Here is a 20,109-nt window from a genome sequence, read left to right on the forward strand (position 1 = left end):
TGGAGGAGGTCAAGTCTCTGGGTTTTCCCAGGGCAGCTGCCAGGAGGGGAGCCCGGACACCTGACCTCTCCTGGTCTGGCAAATTCCCTTGTTCCCTGGTCAAGGGAGGTTCAACCTGTAGGAGAACATGCCTCAAAAAGGGATTAGAAAATGTCACTGTGTAGCTACTTTTCTAATCTATGCGTCTCATTCATCTGTGTGACAGAACATGTGATGTGACTAGAAGAGCTGACTCCCTATGATATGTCCTCAATTAACTTCTTTGTACCGATCTGGTTGAAAAATAAAATTAAGACAAAAAGTTCAGTTTGAGTTAGACTTCTTTTTCTTTTTTAATTGCCACTGTGTTGGGAGTAAAATGTTTCTTTGCTTTGAAATTTAATTTTTAAAACCAACATTTCAATTTGAAAAAAATCCCCCATGTGGCTGACCTGTCTTCAATCAAAACTGACAATGCTGAAAACATACAAACTAATGGTAAAGAATGAACAGTGGTCTCCCAGAGTCCCCAAAGGCCAAGCTACAAACAGTGATATCCAATCGTTAAGGGGGAAAAGGAAAACAATGGCTGTCCTAGTTTATCACATCAAACCCAATGACAGAGGACAGCTGAAAGAGAAGACAGACAGAAACATGACGGTGGCAAACCAAAGCCGTAAACAAGGCTTTTGTTTTGTTTTCCTTTAATTTTAAAAAAATGGAAAAACCTAAGTTTAAAAAAAACATTTTTGTTCAGAATCCATATGCTGTTTATTATGCTGCAGCAAAAGATAATAGCTTAGCTTTGAAATTATTGGGACCTATCACATGTTTTTTTTAAAAGGTTATTCTTTGCCCCCGATGAAGCAATGTTTTATTTAAATTTTCCAACAGTCAATTGAGTGCTCATGGATGGTACTAGATAGACTATCTGCCACGAAGGATGAAGACAACTGTCTATCCACAGACCAGGACCTTGCAAAACAAACCGCTCCAAAGAATCGCTCACAAGTGCTCTGATACAGAGAAACCAACCCTGGGCCTCTCATTGTCACCCTTGTTGACAGTGACAATTATTGTCAAGTGAGAAAATGGTTTGTATTGTGAACACTTACTCTCTGGGAAACTGGACTCAGCCTAACCACTCATTTCACACACCACTAGTCACCTAACAATATTTACATGGCCTAGAAACATTGTAGTGAGCTTCCCTTCCCACACTAGCTCAGATACAGGAAGGTATATTTGAGAGCCTGCAGCTAGATCTAGGGGTGCAATTCCCACTTCACATGGTTACATCTGCACTGGCTCCACATAAGCAAGCATGCTAAAAATAGTAGCATAGCTGCGGTAGCATGGGCAATGGGAGACAGGGCATGGGCTATCTCCCCCAAGTGTAACTCATCTGATCCTGCTGGGTATGCACTTGGAGGGGCTAGCCCGTGTTGCTGCTCTCTGCTGACTGTGCTACTGTGGCATTCATGACATGCATTGCATGGGGTCCAGCTCACTCTGTTTAGTGCACCTGATCAAGCAGGGCAGTGTGCATACATCTGTGCCCCCTGGGAATCATGCCCTTGGCTCTCGGTGCAGATGTTGCCTCAGAAAAATGGAGAAAGAAAGCATGTTTTTTGTTTCGTAGGTTTTTGGGTGCTGCTGTGCTAGCAAATCCTGGAAGGTAAGTTCAAAGCTCCCCGAAGTGAATGAAAAAATGTTCATGGACTTTATTGGGATTTCGAGTAGGGATGTGGAAAAGTAATCGGTTAACCAGTTACACATTCACATCCCTACTCTAAAGAGGGTTTCTACAGCCTTGTGGGGGGCCCTCTGTGGATAGGGGCTGCTCTGGCCAGGTTGGAGGCAGGAGTTGCTCCAGCATCCCGGCCAGAGTGCCCTCCATCCAAGACGGGCTCGAGCACCCTGTAGGTAGGGGCTGCTCCAACCCGACCAATGCAGCACTTGCCTGCGACAGGGAAGCCAGGCTGAAGCAGCCCTTCCTGTGGCGAAGTAGGGACTCCTCCCTCCTTCCCCCCAGCTGCCCTCCCCTTTTAATCGATTAATATGTTTAACCAGTTAACCTATTAAACAGGATTTTACATCCCTACATTAGAGCTTGCCCTGTGGAAACAGGCATTGTCAGATGAGGCCTCTGGCTGGACTACAGGATTTTAAGCAAAGTTGACTCTTCTCTTTCATCCTCGTGCTTCAACACTTTACAAGTCTCTTAAACTAGTTTCAGAAGATTCAAAAAGAGGCGGCCTAAGTCTTTTTCTTTCAAAAAGTGAAAAAACATACAAGAGCTTCCTGCTGTGGATTATCTGTCCCATTTCCTAATTTCTCAACCCCCATGCTTCTTCTGAGAGGAACTGAAGTCCCTGCAAATAAAAGTGTGAGCTTCTAATGACAGGTAAAGCCAAAGACCTGACCAGCAGTGGTTACGGAGTATCCCACGGTAAATGTTGGCAAGAGTGGGGTTTTTATCTTAGTGTCTTGGCTGCATTCCATCTCCAGAAATCATATTCTACCTACCTCACATTGCCCTCTGCAGCTTTAATTGGGGATAGTATTCTTTGATCCCTTCTTATTCTAAACTGTTGCGGGGGTTGCATAGTGCTAAAACAATTGCCATAGCCTACTCTAAAGATATGGTAAGATACTTTCCACTAATAGAGGACTATACCTCTAGAAGACAAAAGATATATGGATCAAGTGACACTTAGACCTTTTTTGAAAATAAAATTAGTAACTGAGATCTTCAAACAGGAAATGCCATTAGAAGTGCAAAATATTTTAATATTAGCAGGGGGGAGCTGGCAGTGGCAGCCCCATGCACTGATGGGTAAGGTCGGAACAATTGGTTAACTGATAAAACTAAGGTCTCACTGATTAACTGATTACCGGGATTTTACATCTCTATCTAGAATGTCTAGTTCAAATTCTCACTGATGTCACAGCTTCAGTGAATGTGATGGTTTCTCCAAAGCCCAGTGAAAGTGAATGTGATGGTTTTGTTCACTTTGGCTTCGTCTTCACTGAGAGTTCTTCTGGCAGAAAATATGCTAATGAAGGATTCATTAGCATAAATTGCAATCTCATTAGCATATTTTCTCCTGAAAGAACTAGCAGTGAAGACAGGACTGCAATTTCTCCACATCTTTTTTGAAATGTGGTACCCAGAACTGGACACAGTACTCCAACTGAGGCCTAATTAGTGCAGAGTAGAGCAGAAGAATGACTTCTCATGTCTTGCTCACAACACACACCTGTTAATACATCCTAGAATCATGTTTGCTTTTTTTGCAAGTGTGTCACACGGTTGACTCATATTTAGCTTGTGGTCTACTATAACTCCTAGATTCCCTTCTACCATACGCCTTCCTAGACGGTCACTTCCCATTCTGTAGGTGTGAAACTGATTCTTCCTTCCTAAGTGGAGCACTTTGCATTTGTCCTTATTAAACTTCATCTTGTTTACCTCAGACCATTTCTCCAATTTGTCCAGAACATTTTGATTTCTGACCCCCATCCTCCTTTCTCTGATTCTATTCCAACATTTTCATGGCCACTAAATCAACAGGCATGATAATTTTGACTGAAATGCTAGCATGATGCAGACAATGCAGCATGATGCAGACTTCCACCACCTATGACCACGCAACTACCTCCAAGAGGTGGGATGAGATCAGCTCATGGACCAAGAACAACTGATTGAAGTGGAATGGGAGCAAGACACAAAGGTTATGCTGGTGGACAGAGGAAAACACTTGAGAAAAAATTTGCAACCATGGTGCAGCCTCTTTTGGCTGATGATACACATCCAGAGTTAGGCAATTCTGCCTGTAGTTTTGGAGTGCTCACAATTCCTAGCTGAGGCTAAACTCTCCATACACAGCAGCGTTCACAATTAATACTTCCTGTCATATCAGGTTGACTAGGAGATTGTCTTATCCCGGCAGACATTGATCCTGGAGTTGGTTGTGTTAAGTTTGCTTTCCTGGAATAAAATGTTGTGATACACCCGGTCATGACGACACCAACCCTAAGGAAACTCCAGCTAGTACACAGCATTGCAGCACATCGCCTCCGCAACAGACTATGGCAAGCATGCCGAACCTGGCCCTGCTCTCTACACTAACCTTCCAAAGAGTATCAAGTTCAAGTTCTTAGTTTTTGCCTTCAAGGTGGCGTATCTAACATATTACCTAAAGCTTTGGGCTGACGACCATTGTCAACAAGTCCACTTTTCCAGCACCATGGAACATTCTATCAGATAGGTAAAACTTGTCTATGCAGGAGACACAATCAGAGGGCCAGTCCATCGCTGTGCATCAAACTCCCACAGAAACTAAGGTTTGGAATGGTCCTTATCTCCCACTCCAAATACAGGCCCCGTTCCTTCAACCTGTCTTCTCTTACACACACACAGCAGCATGTACCCTCAACTCCCCCCTAAAAATCTTCACCAATAAAAACTTACATGCACTTGCTAGTCTCTTTCTGGGGAGAGGATGAGAGAATGAATCACACATGACAGAAGTCAGTTGTGTTGCTTCAGGCCCTACTGGAAGGCTCTCATAGGGATGAGAGCCGCATAAGAACCTATATAGAATAGAAGCAGCTCGTGATGTAAAATCCTGTTTAATTAGTTAACAGGTTAAATGTTAGTTTAACTGGTTAACTGATTAAACGGGGGGACACTGCTCGAGCTCCCACTGGTTAGCCGTAACTGATAAGCTTACTGGTTACCCGTTATACCCGTTAGCCCTTAACATCCCTAGAAGAAACTTTCTGGCTACGTCTAGACTGGCATGATTTTCCGCAAATGCTTTTAATGGAAAAGTTTTTCCATTAAAAGCATTTGCGGAAAAGAGCATCTAGATTGTCACGGACACTTTTCCGCAAAAGCACTTTTTGCGGAAAAGCGTCCGTGCCAATCTAGACGCGGTTTTGCGCAAGAAAGCCCCGATCGCCATTTTTGCCATTGGGGCTTTTTTGCGCAAAACAGTTTTCAGCTGTCTACACTGGCCCTTTTGCGCAAAAGCATTTCCGGAAAAGGGCTTTTGCCCGAACGGGAGCAGCATAGTATTTGCGGAAGAACACTGACAATCTTACATGAGATCGTCAGTGTCCTTGCACAAATTCAAGTGGCCAGTGTAGAGAGCTGGCAAGTTTTTCCGCAAAAGCATCTGCTTTTGCGGAAAAACTTGCCAGTCTAGATGCAGCCTTTGTGAACAGATAGCACTTTGCCTGTCACTATCAAACGGCACAAAGCAAATCCATATCCTCTATGCGCTGAAACACTTCCTACCGCAGACGGCAGAGAGCATGCCAACATTTTAAGAACTGCCTACTTCTTGTGCTGTAGAATCTTCACAAGCAAATGAAGGGGTGATTCTGTAAAACAGTGTTCAGATTACTGCAGCAGGAATACTTGTGTAAATAAGAACTCTCCACTGAAGTAAGGGTTTGCTGAATGAGGTCCTAAGTTTAGCAGCAGCAAAATACATGCTAGCACATAGAATAAAATACTTATAACTAATTTGTCTCTGGTATTATAAACTGCCTTTGCTTGAAGGACTCCAAGAGCAGCTCACTAGCTGGTTGCATTTAGGCATTAGTAAAAGCACACTATAAATCCATAAAAAGTGCATCCCCTCACACAAGAGGGCTTGAATCACCACTGTATTTCTCCAGCCCGTGCAATACTATAGTAACGCAATGGTGAGTCACGCCCTTTGTCTCTTTGCTGCAGTAGTAACACCTGTGCGCCTACACATAGCACATCCCTTGCAGGAGCAGAGAAGTGAATAGGACTGAGGTTAAATCAGTGTCCCTCCCCCACCCCCTGCATGATGCTGCTACCAGCACATTCTGGTCAGCACCAGAGGCACAATGTGCACCAGATGACTGGGAACTGTGGCCAGGAGGGAATAGGGAGAACAGCAAGAATAAAAAATAACGGGCAGAGAAGCAAATTGTTTAATTTTATGGTGGAAGTTTTATCTGAAATTCTTTTATCTTCCAACCTAATTAATGAGGAGAGTTAAATTAATTAGAGGGCAAAAAGAAGTCAGACACAAAACCTCACTTTTAAAAATGCTGGAATCTCTTTCATTGTTGGAAAAAGCCAAGGTTGGGGAAGTATAGGTTCCCCTCCCCCCCCCCCCGTAGAGAGGCTGAATTAAAAGCCTTTACATATAAAATACTTTTATTTATAGTCTGTCATCCTGTCGCCACACTTTGAAGTTTATAGGACCTGATTCAGAAGATACCCTTATGCAGGAAAGGCACTTAAGAATGAACTGTCATCTCCCCCTAGTCCTGATTTATTCACTCATGTAGGGCCAAATTTCTGCTCATCTGACTCATTCAAATATTTCTCCTGAGGTCCTAAAATGTCAGAGTCTATATTAGATATTAGTCATAAACAAAGTAGAAATTATCATTTTTATTTACCCACTTAGTGACTGACACCAACGATTCAGGTCAGAGTTTAAAGTCTTAAAAATTTTGGTATACCTTCAGATCTTGACAGAATTTTTCCTATTCAGGGACATTTCAAAATGGTTTTGGCACAGAAAGTTCCTTCTCAGGTATGACAAAGTGCGTTTGCAACAGATTTTATCAAAAGAAAAATTTATTTCATCATATAGCTCCACTAGCTGAATAGCTTGGCAGAACTAGAAAAACTTCAAAGACAGAGTAGCCAAAAAAAAAAAAAAAAAAAAAAAATCGATGAGAAGAGAGAGAAAGTAAGCACTGAAGGATATCTGAACACCTTTCCATAACCCTTGACTACAAGGATCACAGAAGAACAACCTGTACAACTGTATATATCAAGCAACCTATGCATCATGCACACTGCTGTTACATGACTTACTGAAAAAAAATTATAAACAGCAGTGACCTGATCTATTTTTTATGGTTCTCTTTACTTTCTACATTCACTTTTCACATAGGAATTCAATGAGTTAGCAGCATACATCCTGTGCTTCAACAGTGCAAAATAACAACTGTTCTAAATACACAGAACCTGAAGTTATCACAGCAAACTTTTTTTAAAAGGGATTTCAGATACCAAGTATGAAAACATCTGCCCAGTAACATTCCGAAATGCGGGGCTTTGTATAGAGCAGGCTACAATATTTTTTGGCTAGAGGATAAATCCCTGCAAATTATGAAAGCAACAGAGTGATACATTTCCATCTGTTCAAATGCTCATAGACTCTCTGCATTTTAATGTCTGTTACAGAGATACTCTCCCAAATACATAACTGCAAAATCAATTCAGTTGGGAAGTACATAAAATGTTTTATACTACAAATGGGAAAACATTATGAAAATATTGAACTGCTAAACCCATCATGTGCTTACAGGCACAGACTTACTTTATAACAGATAATGTTATAAAACAGGATATAGAGACTTCTTGGAAGTCAGCAGTCAATAGATTTTAACAGCAGCTGGTCAATTAAATAGATACTAGTTTACTAAAATTTTCTGAAGAGGATAACTTTTCCTTTCTTTCACCCTTGCATAGTACTTTCAAAAAGAACTCCTATGGGAAATGGTATCACCTAGCATTTCCATTTGCCCAGATGTTTTCCTCGTTAGCCTGTCAGTAAAGGCAAATTCAGGGTAATTCTAATGATAGCAAACACCTCATAAAAAAACCTCCTCTCTAAATTTACTTTTCTACAAAACATAATTTTAAAACATGTCGTGAGCCCATGAGGAAAGAAAGCATCATTTACAAAATATTATTACTAGAAATCTTGCAGATATTAAAAAATTGAATGTCAGTCTGGTGATAAAATTTCAGTGTATAAAACAGAACACAACCATGGTCCTTATTTAAGACACTGCTGAATTCTGACCTTCCACTGAGTTCAACAGGAAATTTTATGAGAAAGGGACTGATACTGCAATGTAAAATGCATGGGTGGACTCCTTCATTTAGAAAGACTCCCTTAAGCTAGTGATTTCCCACTGATCATTGCAGAATAAGGGCCCAGGACAATAAAGAGGGCTGAATATGAGCCCTCTACTTTATTCACTAGAAGGAAGAGTGGATCAGTTTTAATATAGTTACACTTAAATGGATTATGTATTTCCTGCCAGTTCTCGGAATGGTGTATATTTCGTTTTTCCTATACCTGCATTTAGATAGAAACAATAAACTAGTTGGTATAAAGCCCCAAAGAAATGTAAGATTTATTCAAATTCAAGGGCTTTTAATGATCTTTTGTCTTCCACTATATGTTTCAAGTCATTCGAAAACTGGCAACAGTAATACCATGAAGAAGAGTCATCTAAGGCAGTGTTTCTCAACCAGTGGTACAAGTACCCTTAGAGGTACTCCAGAGAAGTCTGGAGGGTACCTCAACACAACTGAAATTTGGAGAAAACTGAATTTTTGTTGTAAGTTTTACAGCACTTTATTATTTATTTATTACTTTTTACACCCAGAAAAGCACAAGAAAGAGTGCTCCAAAATCTACTGAGATCATTTCAAGGGACATTATTCATTTTGGTCTCAGGTTAATAGTACTACCCACAGATTTGGTCTTTTTATTGTTGAAATGAGAAGTATTTCCATCAGCAACAAAATCATGAGAAAGTGATTTATACTGAAGGGTGAAACTGACTTGTTTTTGGTGTTGCTCTTTCTTTTCCACACCTCTCATCCCACCTGTGGCAGGTGGAGAGGTCTGCTTTCAACAATTACTTTGACAATTTCACTCAGAAGTCAGCAAACATACAGAAACTCTCTCCAGACATTTTAGAAATAACTGCAACTGTACAAAATCAGCTAAGAAATCAAGCTAGGCGCTACTTCTATCTCCTTCTTGCCCACCTCTTCCCGCATCCCAAGACAAGAGAAATGCAACTAGCAGTTTTAAAAACTAGTTTTATAAATGGGTGTTTGTGAATAGCACAAAGTCGGAGACAACGTGTGTGACAGGGGAGGGAGAGAGATGATGCGGTGGGGAAGGCAGGTGGGTGCATCAGATTTCAGAGGTTCACTCCAATTGGCCCTGCTAGCTTCCACCCCTACATCTCACTAGTCTAGTGCAGGCTCCGGAGCTTGCTTGAATTCACCCCTTCTCAGTGCAAACACCAAGCCACTTCGCAGGCATTCAACCAATCCATCTACCTCATTTTTAAGGCGTGACATAAAACAACCGAAGACAGCAGCATAGATAGGGAGCCGGCCGGGCAACGAGGAAGGAGGGAATTCAAGTTTCCTCCCACCAGACCCCCTACTAGGTGAATGCCTGCATGGGCATAACAGCAGAGCTGTGCAAATCACACGGGCCTCTCAGGGTGCATGGGGGGCCGGGCCCCAGGGGGTGGTGGAACAGTTTTCATAATGGTGTGTGTGTGTGTCTGTGTGTGCCACTGAACCGAATTGTACATCCTGCATAGAATGGAAACCGCTCCAAGTCAGGGGGTGCTCCAGCACCTGTGTCCGCTCCGCCTGGGGCATGATACAACCACGGGGCTGGAAGAGACCTCAGGCGGTGATGGAGTCCCTGTGCAGCATGGACCTGGGCGCACTGTGCAGCCCCCGGTCCGTGCCACCGGGGCACAAGTGACGCCTGGTGGCACTCGGGAGGCGCCCCCCCCAAATCCCCCCCCAGCATTTCAATTGCTAACCGGGGTAACCCTCCCTGTTCCTCTGGGTGCCCCCTCCCCCGCAGGCACCCCGGGGCACTTTTGGGGGGCTGCCTCTCCGCGGGGATCCGGGTTCAGGGGGGTGTCCAGCACCTGGGGGGGGGCTCTATTTTGGCTGCGGGGCATAACCCGCAGCAAAGTTGCCCCCCTTCCATCCCCCGCCCCCACCCCCTGGCCCCGGCCGGAGCGACCCGCCAGGGCGGACTCACCTGCAGGGGGCCGCGGGTGGCGTTGGCCGGCGGGGGCTCGGGCGCGGCGCGCAGCACGGTGATGTGCAAGGTGAGCAGCAGCAGCCCGAGCAGCAGCAGCAGCTCCGCCGCCAGCCGCACCATCCTCTTCCAGCGGGCGGCTTTAGGGCCCCGCGGCAGCCGCCTGGGCGGGGGAGGAGCCGCCGCCGCCGCCCCGGGAGCCGCGGCCCCGCTGTCCGAGCTGCCGCGGGGGGAGGCGCCGCCGCCGGCCCACGGCGGAGCCACGTCGGGACGGGAGGCCGCGGGGCAGCAGGTAGCGGGGCCCGGGCCGGCGGCCGGCGGCAGCGGGGGCGCGGCGGGCAGCCCCGCGCGCCGGAGCCCGCATGGGCTCGCCAGGGGGGCCGGCGAGCCCGGCAGCCTGCGAGCGGCGGGGGCCCGGGCCGCGCTCCGCATCCAGCGGGAGGCGAGCGGGGACCGGCCTCGGGGCTCTCTCACATGGCGGGCGGGGGGCGCCGGGGCCAGCGCCGGGGGCGACGGGCGGCAGGCCGCCGATGTCCTCCCCCACCGCGGTGCGGGGCTGGGCTCTCCCTCCCTCCTTCCCTCCCTGGCACTGCACGGGCTGCCCTGGCACTAGTGCCTTGCACGAGCTGCGCGCCCTCCCGGTCCCCCCCTCGCACTGCACGGGCTGCCCTGGCACTAGTGCCTTGCACGAGCTGCGCGCCCTCCCGGTCCACCCCTCACACTGCACGGGCTGCCCTGGCACTAGTGCCTTGCACGGGCTACCCTGGCACTAGTGCCTTGCACGAGCTGCGCGCCCTCCCGGTCCCCCCCTCGCACTGCACGGGCTGCCCTGGCACTAGTGCCTTGCACGGGCTACCCTGGCACTAGTGCCTTGCACGAGCTGCGCGCCCTCCCGGTCCCCCGCTCGCACTGCACGGGCTGCCCTGGCACTAGTGCCTTGCACGAGCTGCGCGCCCTCCCGGTCCACCCCTCACACTGCACGGGCTACCCTGGCACTAGTCCCTTGCACGAGCTGCGCGCCCTCCCGGTCCCCCCCTCACACTGCACGGGCTACCCTGGCACTAGTCCCGTGCACGAGCTGCGCGCCCTCCCGGACCCCCCCTCGTACTACACGGGCTGCCCTGGCACTAGTGCCTTGCCCAGGCTGCACGTCCTAGCACTAGTGCTTTGAACGCGCTGCGCGCCCTCCCGGTCCCCCCTCGCTCGATACGGGCTGCCCTGGCACTAGTGCCCTACTCGGGCTCTGCCCTCTGGCACTGCGGCTCTGTCCCCAGCGCGCCTGGCCGGGCTAGCCCCGTGCCACAGGCACCTCCCCGCTCCCTCGCTGCCCCTCCGCGCCCACGCTGCGTTCAGCTCCGAGCGCGAGGTGCCGGAGCCCCGCGGCGGCTCCTCCTGCCGGTGCTGCGGGCTGCTGCCTCGGGGGCTCTCATCGCCTCGGCGGGACAGCGGCCACTTCCCTTTGCCCCCACGCTGCTGCGGGCTCCAGCTGCCCTTCGATCCCGCTGCCGACTTCTCCCCCGCTGGGTTAATCCTGGGGAGATCGTTGCCTGCCTCCTCCCCCAGGGGCTAAACTCCCAGCGCCGCAGCCGCGGAGGGACAGGGCTGCAGTTTAGCAAGAGGCTCTGCTCGCGCTCTGGATCCTTGGCTCCATCTCTCTCTGTCTCCCCTGCACTGGCCCTAGGCCTCCACTCACTCTCTCCTGCCCCCGTGTGTGTGTGTTTGCAAGTGGCTGGCCCTCTTCTTCCAGCCCCGCGTTCTCTCCCCCCCTTTCTCTTTGGAGAGCAGTAAACTCGGATGCCTTTATACTGAGCTCCCTCCCCTTTTCCCCCTCCTCTTGGTCCCACTTCCACCTTCCTCCTCCTCAGCCCTCACGCTGCTGCTCCTGTTGCAGCCGGCTCGCTTTTCCCCACTGCTTGTGGCTCTGCTGGCGATCCCCCTGCCTTGCCCCATGATAGGCTATGGGGGAGCCAGCCTGCTGCCAGCCCTCTTACGTCTCTGCTCTAGGAAAAGAACCAGTGGGCACAGTTCTCTCTCTTGCTCTGCTCCGTGCACAGTCATTGACACCAGTGCAGAGTGGGCATAAAATGCCACTGAAACAGAATGGAGGAAGTTTATACCTACTTTGGACTGGGGAAACGAGCTAAGCAAAGTGAAGGGCAGTAGAGAATGGGAGTCCTTTATATTCCCCACTCCCTTCAACTCTGCTTTGCTCTCAGGGATTTGTAATTTTCCTGGGAAAATGCTTCCGTTGGTGGGAAATTTGTCCATGGGATTAAAATTAATTTTCACTTAAAAAAAAATCTCTGTTGGTGTAAATCAATGGAGCTGCATTGACTCCTATGGAGCCAGGCTGATTTTCACCTGGGGAAGATGTGGCCCTGTATGGGGGTGTTTTGTTTTGAAGTTATAAAGTTGCTGAACAAAATGGAAATTTTGGACTCTGACATTATTCCACCACAATTCATTCTTGCATAAGCTTTTCGATGTTGGTTAGTAGAGACCATATTAGTGATCAGTATCTTTAAGCATTGGTGATAAAAATAAAACAAAATGCTTGCAATTGCGGAAAGACTGATTTTTATTTATTTATTTTGCAAATGGACACTGCATTATTGATATGAAAAATGGTGCTTTACTAAGTAAGGAGAAGTTTAATGTCCCCAAAGTGGTTTACAGTCTGATTTTATCCAGAAGGGTCTTTATGGGATAAAGGCCAACCCCTTCTTGCCTTACATGAATCCCTCCTTCATTTTCTGTTATAAATTGTGAGGGTCCCCCCTTTTCTCTCCACTCTGCTCATCTAAGGAAATGGGTTTTTCCCACAAAAACTCATGATACTATCCATATTATATATAGATATAGATAGATTTAGATAGCTATATGGATAAAGATAGATATAATTTGTTAGTCACTAAGGTGCTACAGGACTACTTGTTTTTCAAAAGTGACAGACAAACATGTCTACCCCTCTGAGATTTATGAATTGTCCTGTTGTCCACAGCAAAAGGTGAATGTGAGAAAAAGCATGCAACATTTGGCCCTTGTGAATAATCTACAGCTTCATGGTACAGAGTCGTTCTCTGGCTTACACGTGTAAATTGGCCATTAGGCTGCTTTACACCACTCTGTGTGCGTGCTTTCCCCAAATCCCCACCACGTACATCTCAGCTAGACCAGAGAATCTGACCCCAAGGGGCGTGACAGGAACTGCTGGGACCTGTGGTGGCTTTTATAGATCTGAATAGATGAACACATCAAAGAATGAATCAGAAGAGTGTCTCATATCCTTCCACTGAAGTTTTTTTTTTAATTAGAACCATTATAAAATAACACCAGACCTGAAGTAACTATATTAAGGTAACAATGAGGATGTGATTAAAAGCCTCAAGCCCTAAGAAGTTCAGATTCAAGAATTTTTATTCATTAACACATCCCATTGTGTCTCAGTACTGCAGCAGATGTGATCTGCACATCTGTGCACTGATCAGAACGAATATAGTCTCTCATTTGCCTTGATTTGGAAGCTATGTGGGAAGTCACACATAACATTACTTTAACATGTGTTCATATCTGCTCATGACACATTTAAATGAACACAGCCAGACCTGAAAGTATTGCACTGATATACTAGTGTACGCAACTAGCACAGGCTATAAAAGAGCTATGAAAAGTAGCAACATTTCCCAAACACATGTCTTGGATATTTAAAAAAAAATGAATATATATATACCAAGAAGTATAACCAGTGATATGTTTTAAATATTTTTTTTGGCCAAATTCTCAAAGACACTGGTATGACTCTGCAAGTCAGAGATGTTTCATGGTATAAAATCAGTGTAAGGAAGCAGACTCCGGGCCCTTTCTCAGAATGATGTGCCCAAGAAAGCATTTGATTCTAACATTTTTTCAGAACATTTGCCTTGTGTGTCTGATGTTGTAAGCCCCAGTTAAGCAGAGTGGATTGCACTTCTCCCTTAAGTGTCCACGTGAATAGTAACCACCCATTCCCAGTTTTTGCCTGGACGACATGTGTTCCCACTCTACATAAGTGCCATCACTCATGTATAATTAGTTTAACTACATACCTAACAGGCTCATTTGTTCCCTCCACCTGTATTCTGTCTTTGGGCAAGTGCACGGGGGAGTTGGAGAGTGTCAGTGAAATATAAACGTGTGGTGGTAACAAGGCAAAGATCAGTTTAATGGCTTTACGTTTTGCAAAATTCTTAGTTGAACGAATCGAGTTGATTTGAAGTTGTGCAATAAAAAAACCCACAGATGGTAACTGTTGAAGCTACTGGCATAAACTAAACTCTGGGTTCAGTCATTTAAACAAAATAAAGAGAAGATTTTTGAGAAGTGGCAGAAAAATTACTATACAACCTGGACCATGGACGTTGCCATGCTGGAAAGGTGGAAAATGTAAAAAAATAATCTTGCTCCACTGGCTTACTAAAGCCTAAAACCTTCAGTTCCTCTCTGTGGATCCAGGTTGTTGGGGGAAGCTGGAAGCTTGGTATGCGTTTTCAGATATGAATGTTACAAATCAGTGGCTAGAGAGATGGAAAGATCATAATGCAAAACAGTTTGAGGGCAGGATAGTGACAAAAAAATGTGGATTGGCTGCTGAACTCTGGGTAATGTAAATCCTCCCTGATCTTATGAAAGACTATGAACAAACAGAAAGGCATCTTTAATCCAGATGAGTCTCTACCAGTGCGTGTTTCCTGACAGGGCATTAACTTCTATGTCTCAAGCTGTTGTGCAAACATGGCAAAGGACAGAGCAACCCGGCTACTGTTGACAGTGAGTGGATGGCAGCAAGGAACGAGATTCTCTTGTGAGTGGAAAAAGCAAGAATCCACATTGTTTTCAAAATCGAAAAAACATCACTTTTAGCCCCATGGGGGCACTGACTCTGAGTGGATGACTGCAGAGATATGGACAAACAATTGCACAACAAAATGCAGTCTAAAAAGAGCAATTCTGCTCTGTGTCTGTGGCGTGGCTCACATACACGAATCAAACCTTTTTAAGTAGCAAACATGACTTTGCTGGTACATCTAGCAGATTGAGGGTCATAGCTTGGAGCAGAGGGAGACTCTCTCTCAATCTCTCAGCAGACTTGCTTCCCCACCTGCCATTTCTTCACTGGGCAGAGAAGTGAAGGCTCAAGAGGAAGTAGGATTTCAACTGGAGACTGCAGACAGGGCTGGCCTTACCATGAGGCAAACTGAGGCAGCCTCCTCAGGTGCCAGACCGTGGGGGGAGGGGGGGTGCCACTAGGACCCAGAGTGTAGAAAATTGTGTCTGCTGCTGGTGCATATGTATTCTCTCTGCTCTAGATGCACAGAGATGGAGGAGTGCCATGAGAGGAGTAGAACAGGAAGAAGGCAGACTTGAGACCTTTCAAAGTTTTGGCCCAAGCAACGGGTCATGGGGGCATTATTTGAGCTCCCCGCCTCAGGTGCCAAAATGTTGTGGGTCGGCCCTCCTGCAGGAGCAACTGCTTGGGGCATTTTGGGGGCTCCAGCTGTAATAATTACAATACCTAGCTTTTATATAGTCCTGTTCATCAGTAGTCTTGAGGGTGCATTACAAAGGAGGTTTGTATTGTTTGCTGTAACTGAGACACAGAGACGTGAGAAGCTGAGACACAGAGGTGAAGGGACATATACAAAATCACTCAGCAAACCTGTGGCAGAGCTGATGGTAAAACGTAGGTCTCCTGAGTCCCGGTCCAGTGCTCTACTCCCTGGGAGACACAGCCTCCCACTCCTGGCCAATAGGTAAAACTGTAGCATCTTGGGTGTCAAGAGCCTCCTAACAGTCTGTTCTAGGTGATGTGATGTGTCCCACACAATCCCATTGGCTTCTCTTACTCCTTGTGAGGAGCAGGCGGGGGCATTCTCTGAGTTTAATTTAGTGAGTCTATAGTAGACCCACTAAATTGAACCTCGGAAGATTGACTGCGGCAGCGTCAATCTTCCACGTAGTGTAGAAATGCCCTAAGATAAAGGAGTCCCTCCTCCCTCTCTCCCCTCCTTGCCCAGACTCAGAAGGAAGACGGTACTGAAGACTGCTGCTCCTCTCACCTTCATCTTCCTGTCCAGAGACAAAAACCAGCACAGACAGTTCATACTGGGAATGTGAAAGAGTAGTCGAGTACATAGTGACAGATGGCAGAACAAGGAGCAATGGTCTCAAGTTGTGGTGGGAGAGGTCCAGGTTGGATATTAGGAAAAACTATTTCACTAGGAGGGTGGTGAAGCACTGGAATGGGTTACCTAGGGAAGTAGTGGAGTCTCCATCCCTAGAGGTGTTTAAGTCTTGTCTTGACAAAGCCCTGGCTGGGTTGATTTAGTTGGGATTGGCCCTGCCTTGGGCAGGGGGCTGGACTTGATGACCTTCTGAGGTCTCTTCCAGCTCTATGATTCTATGATATGATGATTAACCGATAAGCCTAATCTTATCGGTTAATCTCAACTACTCACATTCTCCCCCCACCCCCGCTGCATCAAAGGCAGCAAGGGAGGGGAGCAGGAGCTGGTGCTGGGGTGGAGGAGTCATCTTAAAAGCTGATTCCCCCCAGCACCGGCTCTGTGGTGTTGCCTCCCCTCCCCCGTTGCTGCCTCTTTTAGAGGCAGCAGCATGGCGGGAGGAGGGGGCAGAAGGGAAGGCTGTCATGAAGCAGCCTCTCTCTGTGGCAAGCCTGGGCCAGCCGTGGGCAGAGATTGCTTTATGGCAGCAGCCGTTGTGTGGAGGGGGTCCTACCTCCCTGCGGACAGAGGCTGTTTTGTGCAGCGTTTCTCCCCCCTCCTCCCCTGCAGCAACCTCTGTCTAGGAGGCACTTGGATCCCCTGCAGACAGGGGCTGCTCCCACTGTACTGCAGCCTCTGATACAGAGGCAGCAGCGTGGGGCAGCAGGCAGCGGGTCTGTTCAGGGAGCTGGTTTTCAAACTGTCTCCCCATGCAGACTGGCTCCCCCCGGCACCCTGCGGTGCTGCCTGTAAGTGTGGGGTGGCGGGGGGCTCCCCAGGAGTGGGGCAGGAACGCAGTGGCTGCTGGCCCCGTGCCCGGAGACTATAGAACAGTTGAGTAACCGCTAAGAATTCATACAGTTACTCAACTCTTCTATTACCCAATAGCTAACATCCCTAGTTCATACAACAGTTAAACGGCTCCTTTCCTTTCTGCTCTCCTGAATTTAGACTGGGAAAAGAGGAGAATGTGGGGCCAGAATGCAGCGTGTGGGGAAGGATGAAAAAGGAGGGTGAGGGTGAAAGATGGGAAATTATAGGGGAAATTATATAGTCAATTATAGGGGAAAACTGAAAAAAGACAGGCATATAGAACAGCCCCACTCTACAGATTATGCCCTCTGTTTACCTCACTGAGGGTATGTCTAGACTGCAGGGTTTTTTCGGGATACAAGAGGTATCCTGAAAAAACTCTGCCATATCCAGGGACTGCGTTTGCTCTTCTGCTTTTTTTTTTTGGAAGAGCAGCTGCACTCTTTCGGAAGCCCTGTCTTCCTCAGTCCATGAGGAAGATGGGATCTTCAGAAAGAGGGGTTTTTTTCCAAAATTTGGCCCAGTGTAGACGGGACAAATTTCAGACAAGCCTCTTCTGAAAAAACTGTCGGAAAAATGTACACAAATTGCGGAGCGCAATTTTCATACCTTTTTCCGATAGAGCCCTGCAGTCTAGACATACTCTGAATGAGGTTGGAGAGTTGTTGATTCAGGCATGATCTGGCGATTGGGAGGTTGCATTTGAAGATGGTAGATTTGGCCTTTGATTCAGGCACGATCTGGCGATTGGGAGGTTGCACTTGAAGATGGTAGATTTGGCCTCTAATGCTGGTGACAATGTATGTAGAACCCTCCATGCAAAATTTCTGTTTGCAGCTGCAGAAATGATCCTCGGATGTGGATACCCGCAGATATAAAGTGGATATCTGCAAATGTGCAGGGTTCTAGACAGAAATTTTGTATCTGCATCTGCAAAAATGATCTGCATCCACATCCACGGATGCGGAAATCCATAGATATAAATGGGTATCTGCAGATCTGTAGGGTTCTAGATGCAATATTTGTATCTGCATTCTCATCTGCCAAAACAAGCCTTAGAGATTGTCATCCACAGATATGAATATCTGCAGATATCCATGGATCTCCAGGGCTCTAACTATATGAAATGCAGGAGCCCATCTTGATGATCAGTCTCACAGGAGGTTGGCAAGGCTGGACTTTTCACTTTCCAACTGAGCAAATTTGAGATGGAAATCAGTGCTTAGGAAACCACACAGTGTCATTTTCACAGAGTAACTTTTCAGGGTAAAACCACACTTCGAAAATGCAGGAAACGACATCAGTTATCCTCAGCTTTCCTGTGGGAGGGACCTCCAGTGCAAACACCTACAGTCTTTGGCAGGGCGCCTTGTGGGAAACACAAAATCCTTTTATTATCAAAGTGCTTTCAAATGTTGGTTGTTTGGTTGCATGGCGTGCTGGTTTTGAAGCTCTATTGATAAATGCATGCGGAGCTGACTGGACTAGAACCTACAACAATTTAAACCTTATTTTCAGAACAGAGTGCCAGACAGACAGGAGGGCTGATAGGAACTGTGGATGGTGGTGAAAAGTTAATGGTAAATGAAATGTAAGTAATTGGGTGGGTGTGTGCACTTGCTTGCTTGCTCAGAATTTTTGGGATTACCACCACTTTACCAAATCAGCTCCCAGACATTCATGTCAGGTCCTTGCTTTCCTGTAGCTCAGAGGTGGGGCAGCTTTTTGGGGTCTGTGGCCACTGACCCACATTGAAATCAGTTGGGGGCCGCACACAAACCCCCTCACTGACATCCCAAAAAACCCCTCGCTGATGTATCCCGACTCTGAGAAGGAGAATGACACTCCCCACATTCCCTTTGCACACCAGAGCCTGGGGGGGTCCAGGCTAGTAGATTTTGTGTGCTCCAGCCCAACATTGGGAGGGCTGGAGCGGGGGCTCCCCAATGTTGGGGAGGGGAGCCCTGAGCCTCGGGGGCTGGAGCCAGGCAAGCCGGGTGCCACATTTGTCCTCCAGGCCTGAGGTTCTCCACCTTTGCCATAGCTGATCATCTGTTTAGTTGATATTATGCCAATTTAAACTACTGCTCTGGTTTCCACGCTACCATAGCTTGATGCAGTTTCTCATGGCTGGTAGGGTTACCAGATGACTTTAAAAAAATACTGGACTCACATGATCTCAGAACGGGAGGGGCAGGAGGGGACCGGCTGAGAGGGGAGCAGGGCTGGCCGGGAGGCGGTTGGGGGGAGCGGAGCTGGCTGGGGGGGGGGGGGAAATTGGCTGGCAGGAAGCAAGGCTGACAGGGAGGGGGTTGGGGGGAGCAGGGCCAGCCCGCAGGGAAACGTCCGGCGGGGAGCGGGGCCGACCCAGGCGCATGAAGATCCTGGAGTGCTGCCTGTCCCATGCACAGTCCCAGCGGAGTGCATGCGTGAGTCCAGCCCCACGGATTCGATCCCGCCTCAGCCCCGCCCCCTCCTCTCTCCTGCGAAGCTGAGTACTGCCTGGCTGGTAGACACATTCACGCAGAGCGCAACTATGTACTGATACTTATGATAACAATAAAACTTAACTTAATTAGAAAATACCGGACTCTCCGGTTCAAAACCTGACACCCCTAATGGCTGGTTGTTGCAGTCTGATTTTTCCTCCAGGCTAGCAGATGTTCCTATGTCCATAGATTTTCTAGGCCTCATTCCTCTTCTGCTCCCAAGACAGTGTTGTTTGTCTGAGCTCCAAGGTTGCTTTTAAACTCCCAGGCGTGAAATCCTGGCTCCACTGAACTTTTTGGCAAAGCTTCCATTGACTTCACTGGGGACAAGGTTTCACCCTCAATCTCTTTGTAGATTATTGGTGAATGGAAAGCATACATGTGTGTTTTCATGGGCTATGGGTGGTGGTGACCTCTCCTCTGGTAAGAATTGAGCACGACTGAGTTGAGACAGAGTTTTCCCTGCTTGTTTTAATGTTTCCCTATGGCCCTTTTGCTATTCATCTCATCATCTTGGCTACTTCTTATCAGGGAATACCTGACTTGACTCCTGCCTATGGAATTTAGTGACTGTTTGTTTTCCCATCTGCTTCCCTCTTCTCCCCTCAAACAGGAGACAGAATGGCTGATTAACTGCTAGCTGGAACCTCTTGGCTGCAAGCTGTAAATGCACAAACAAGG

The 20,109-nt window shown here is 47.4% G+C and overlaps 1 protein-coding gene across 1 annotated transcript in view; it reads right to left on the reverse strand.

The window, feature by feature from the left end:
* ISM1 (isthmin 1) overlaps nt 1–11,736 on the reverse strand; it is a 62,401-nt gene extending 50,665 nt beyond the window's left edge. The window contains exon 1 of the mRNA XM_075925653.2: nt 9,867–11,736. Coding sequence (XP_075781768.2) covers nt 9,867–10,298 — 432 coding nt within the window. The 5' untranslated portion in view covers nt 10,299–11,736. The remainder of the gene's footprint in view (nt 1–9,866) is intronic.
* Nucleotides 11,737–20,109: the final 8,373 nt, after the last annotated feature.

This window comes from Pelodiscus sinensis, chromosome 3 (assembly GCF_052426305.1).
Source record: "Pelodiscus sinensis isolate ZL-2025 chromosome 3, ASM5242630v1, whole genome shotgun sequence".
Lineage (NCBI taxonomy): Eukaryota > Metazoa > Chordata > Testudines > Trionychidae > Pelodiscus > Pelodiscus sinensis.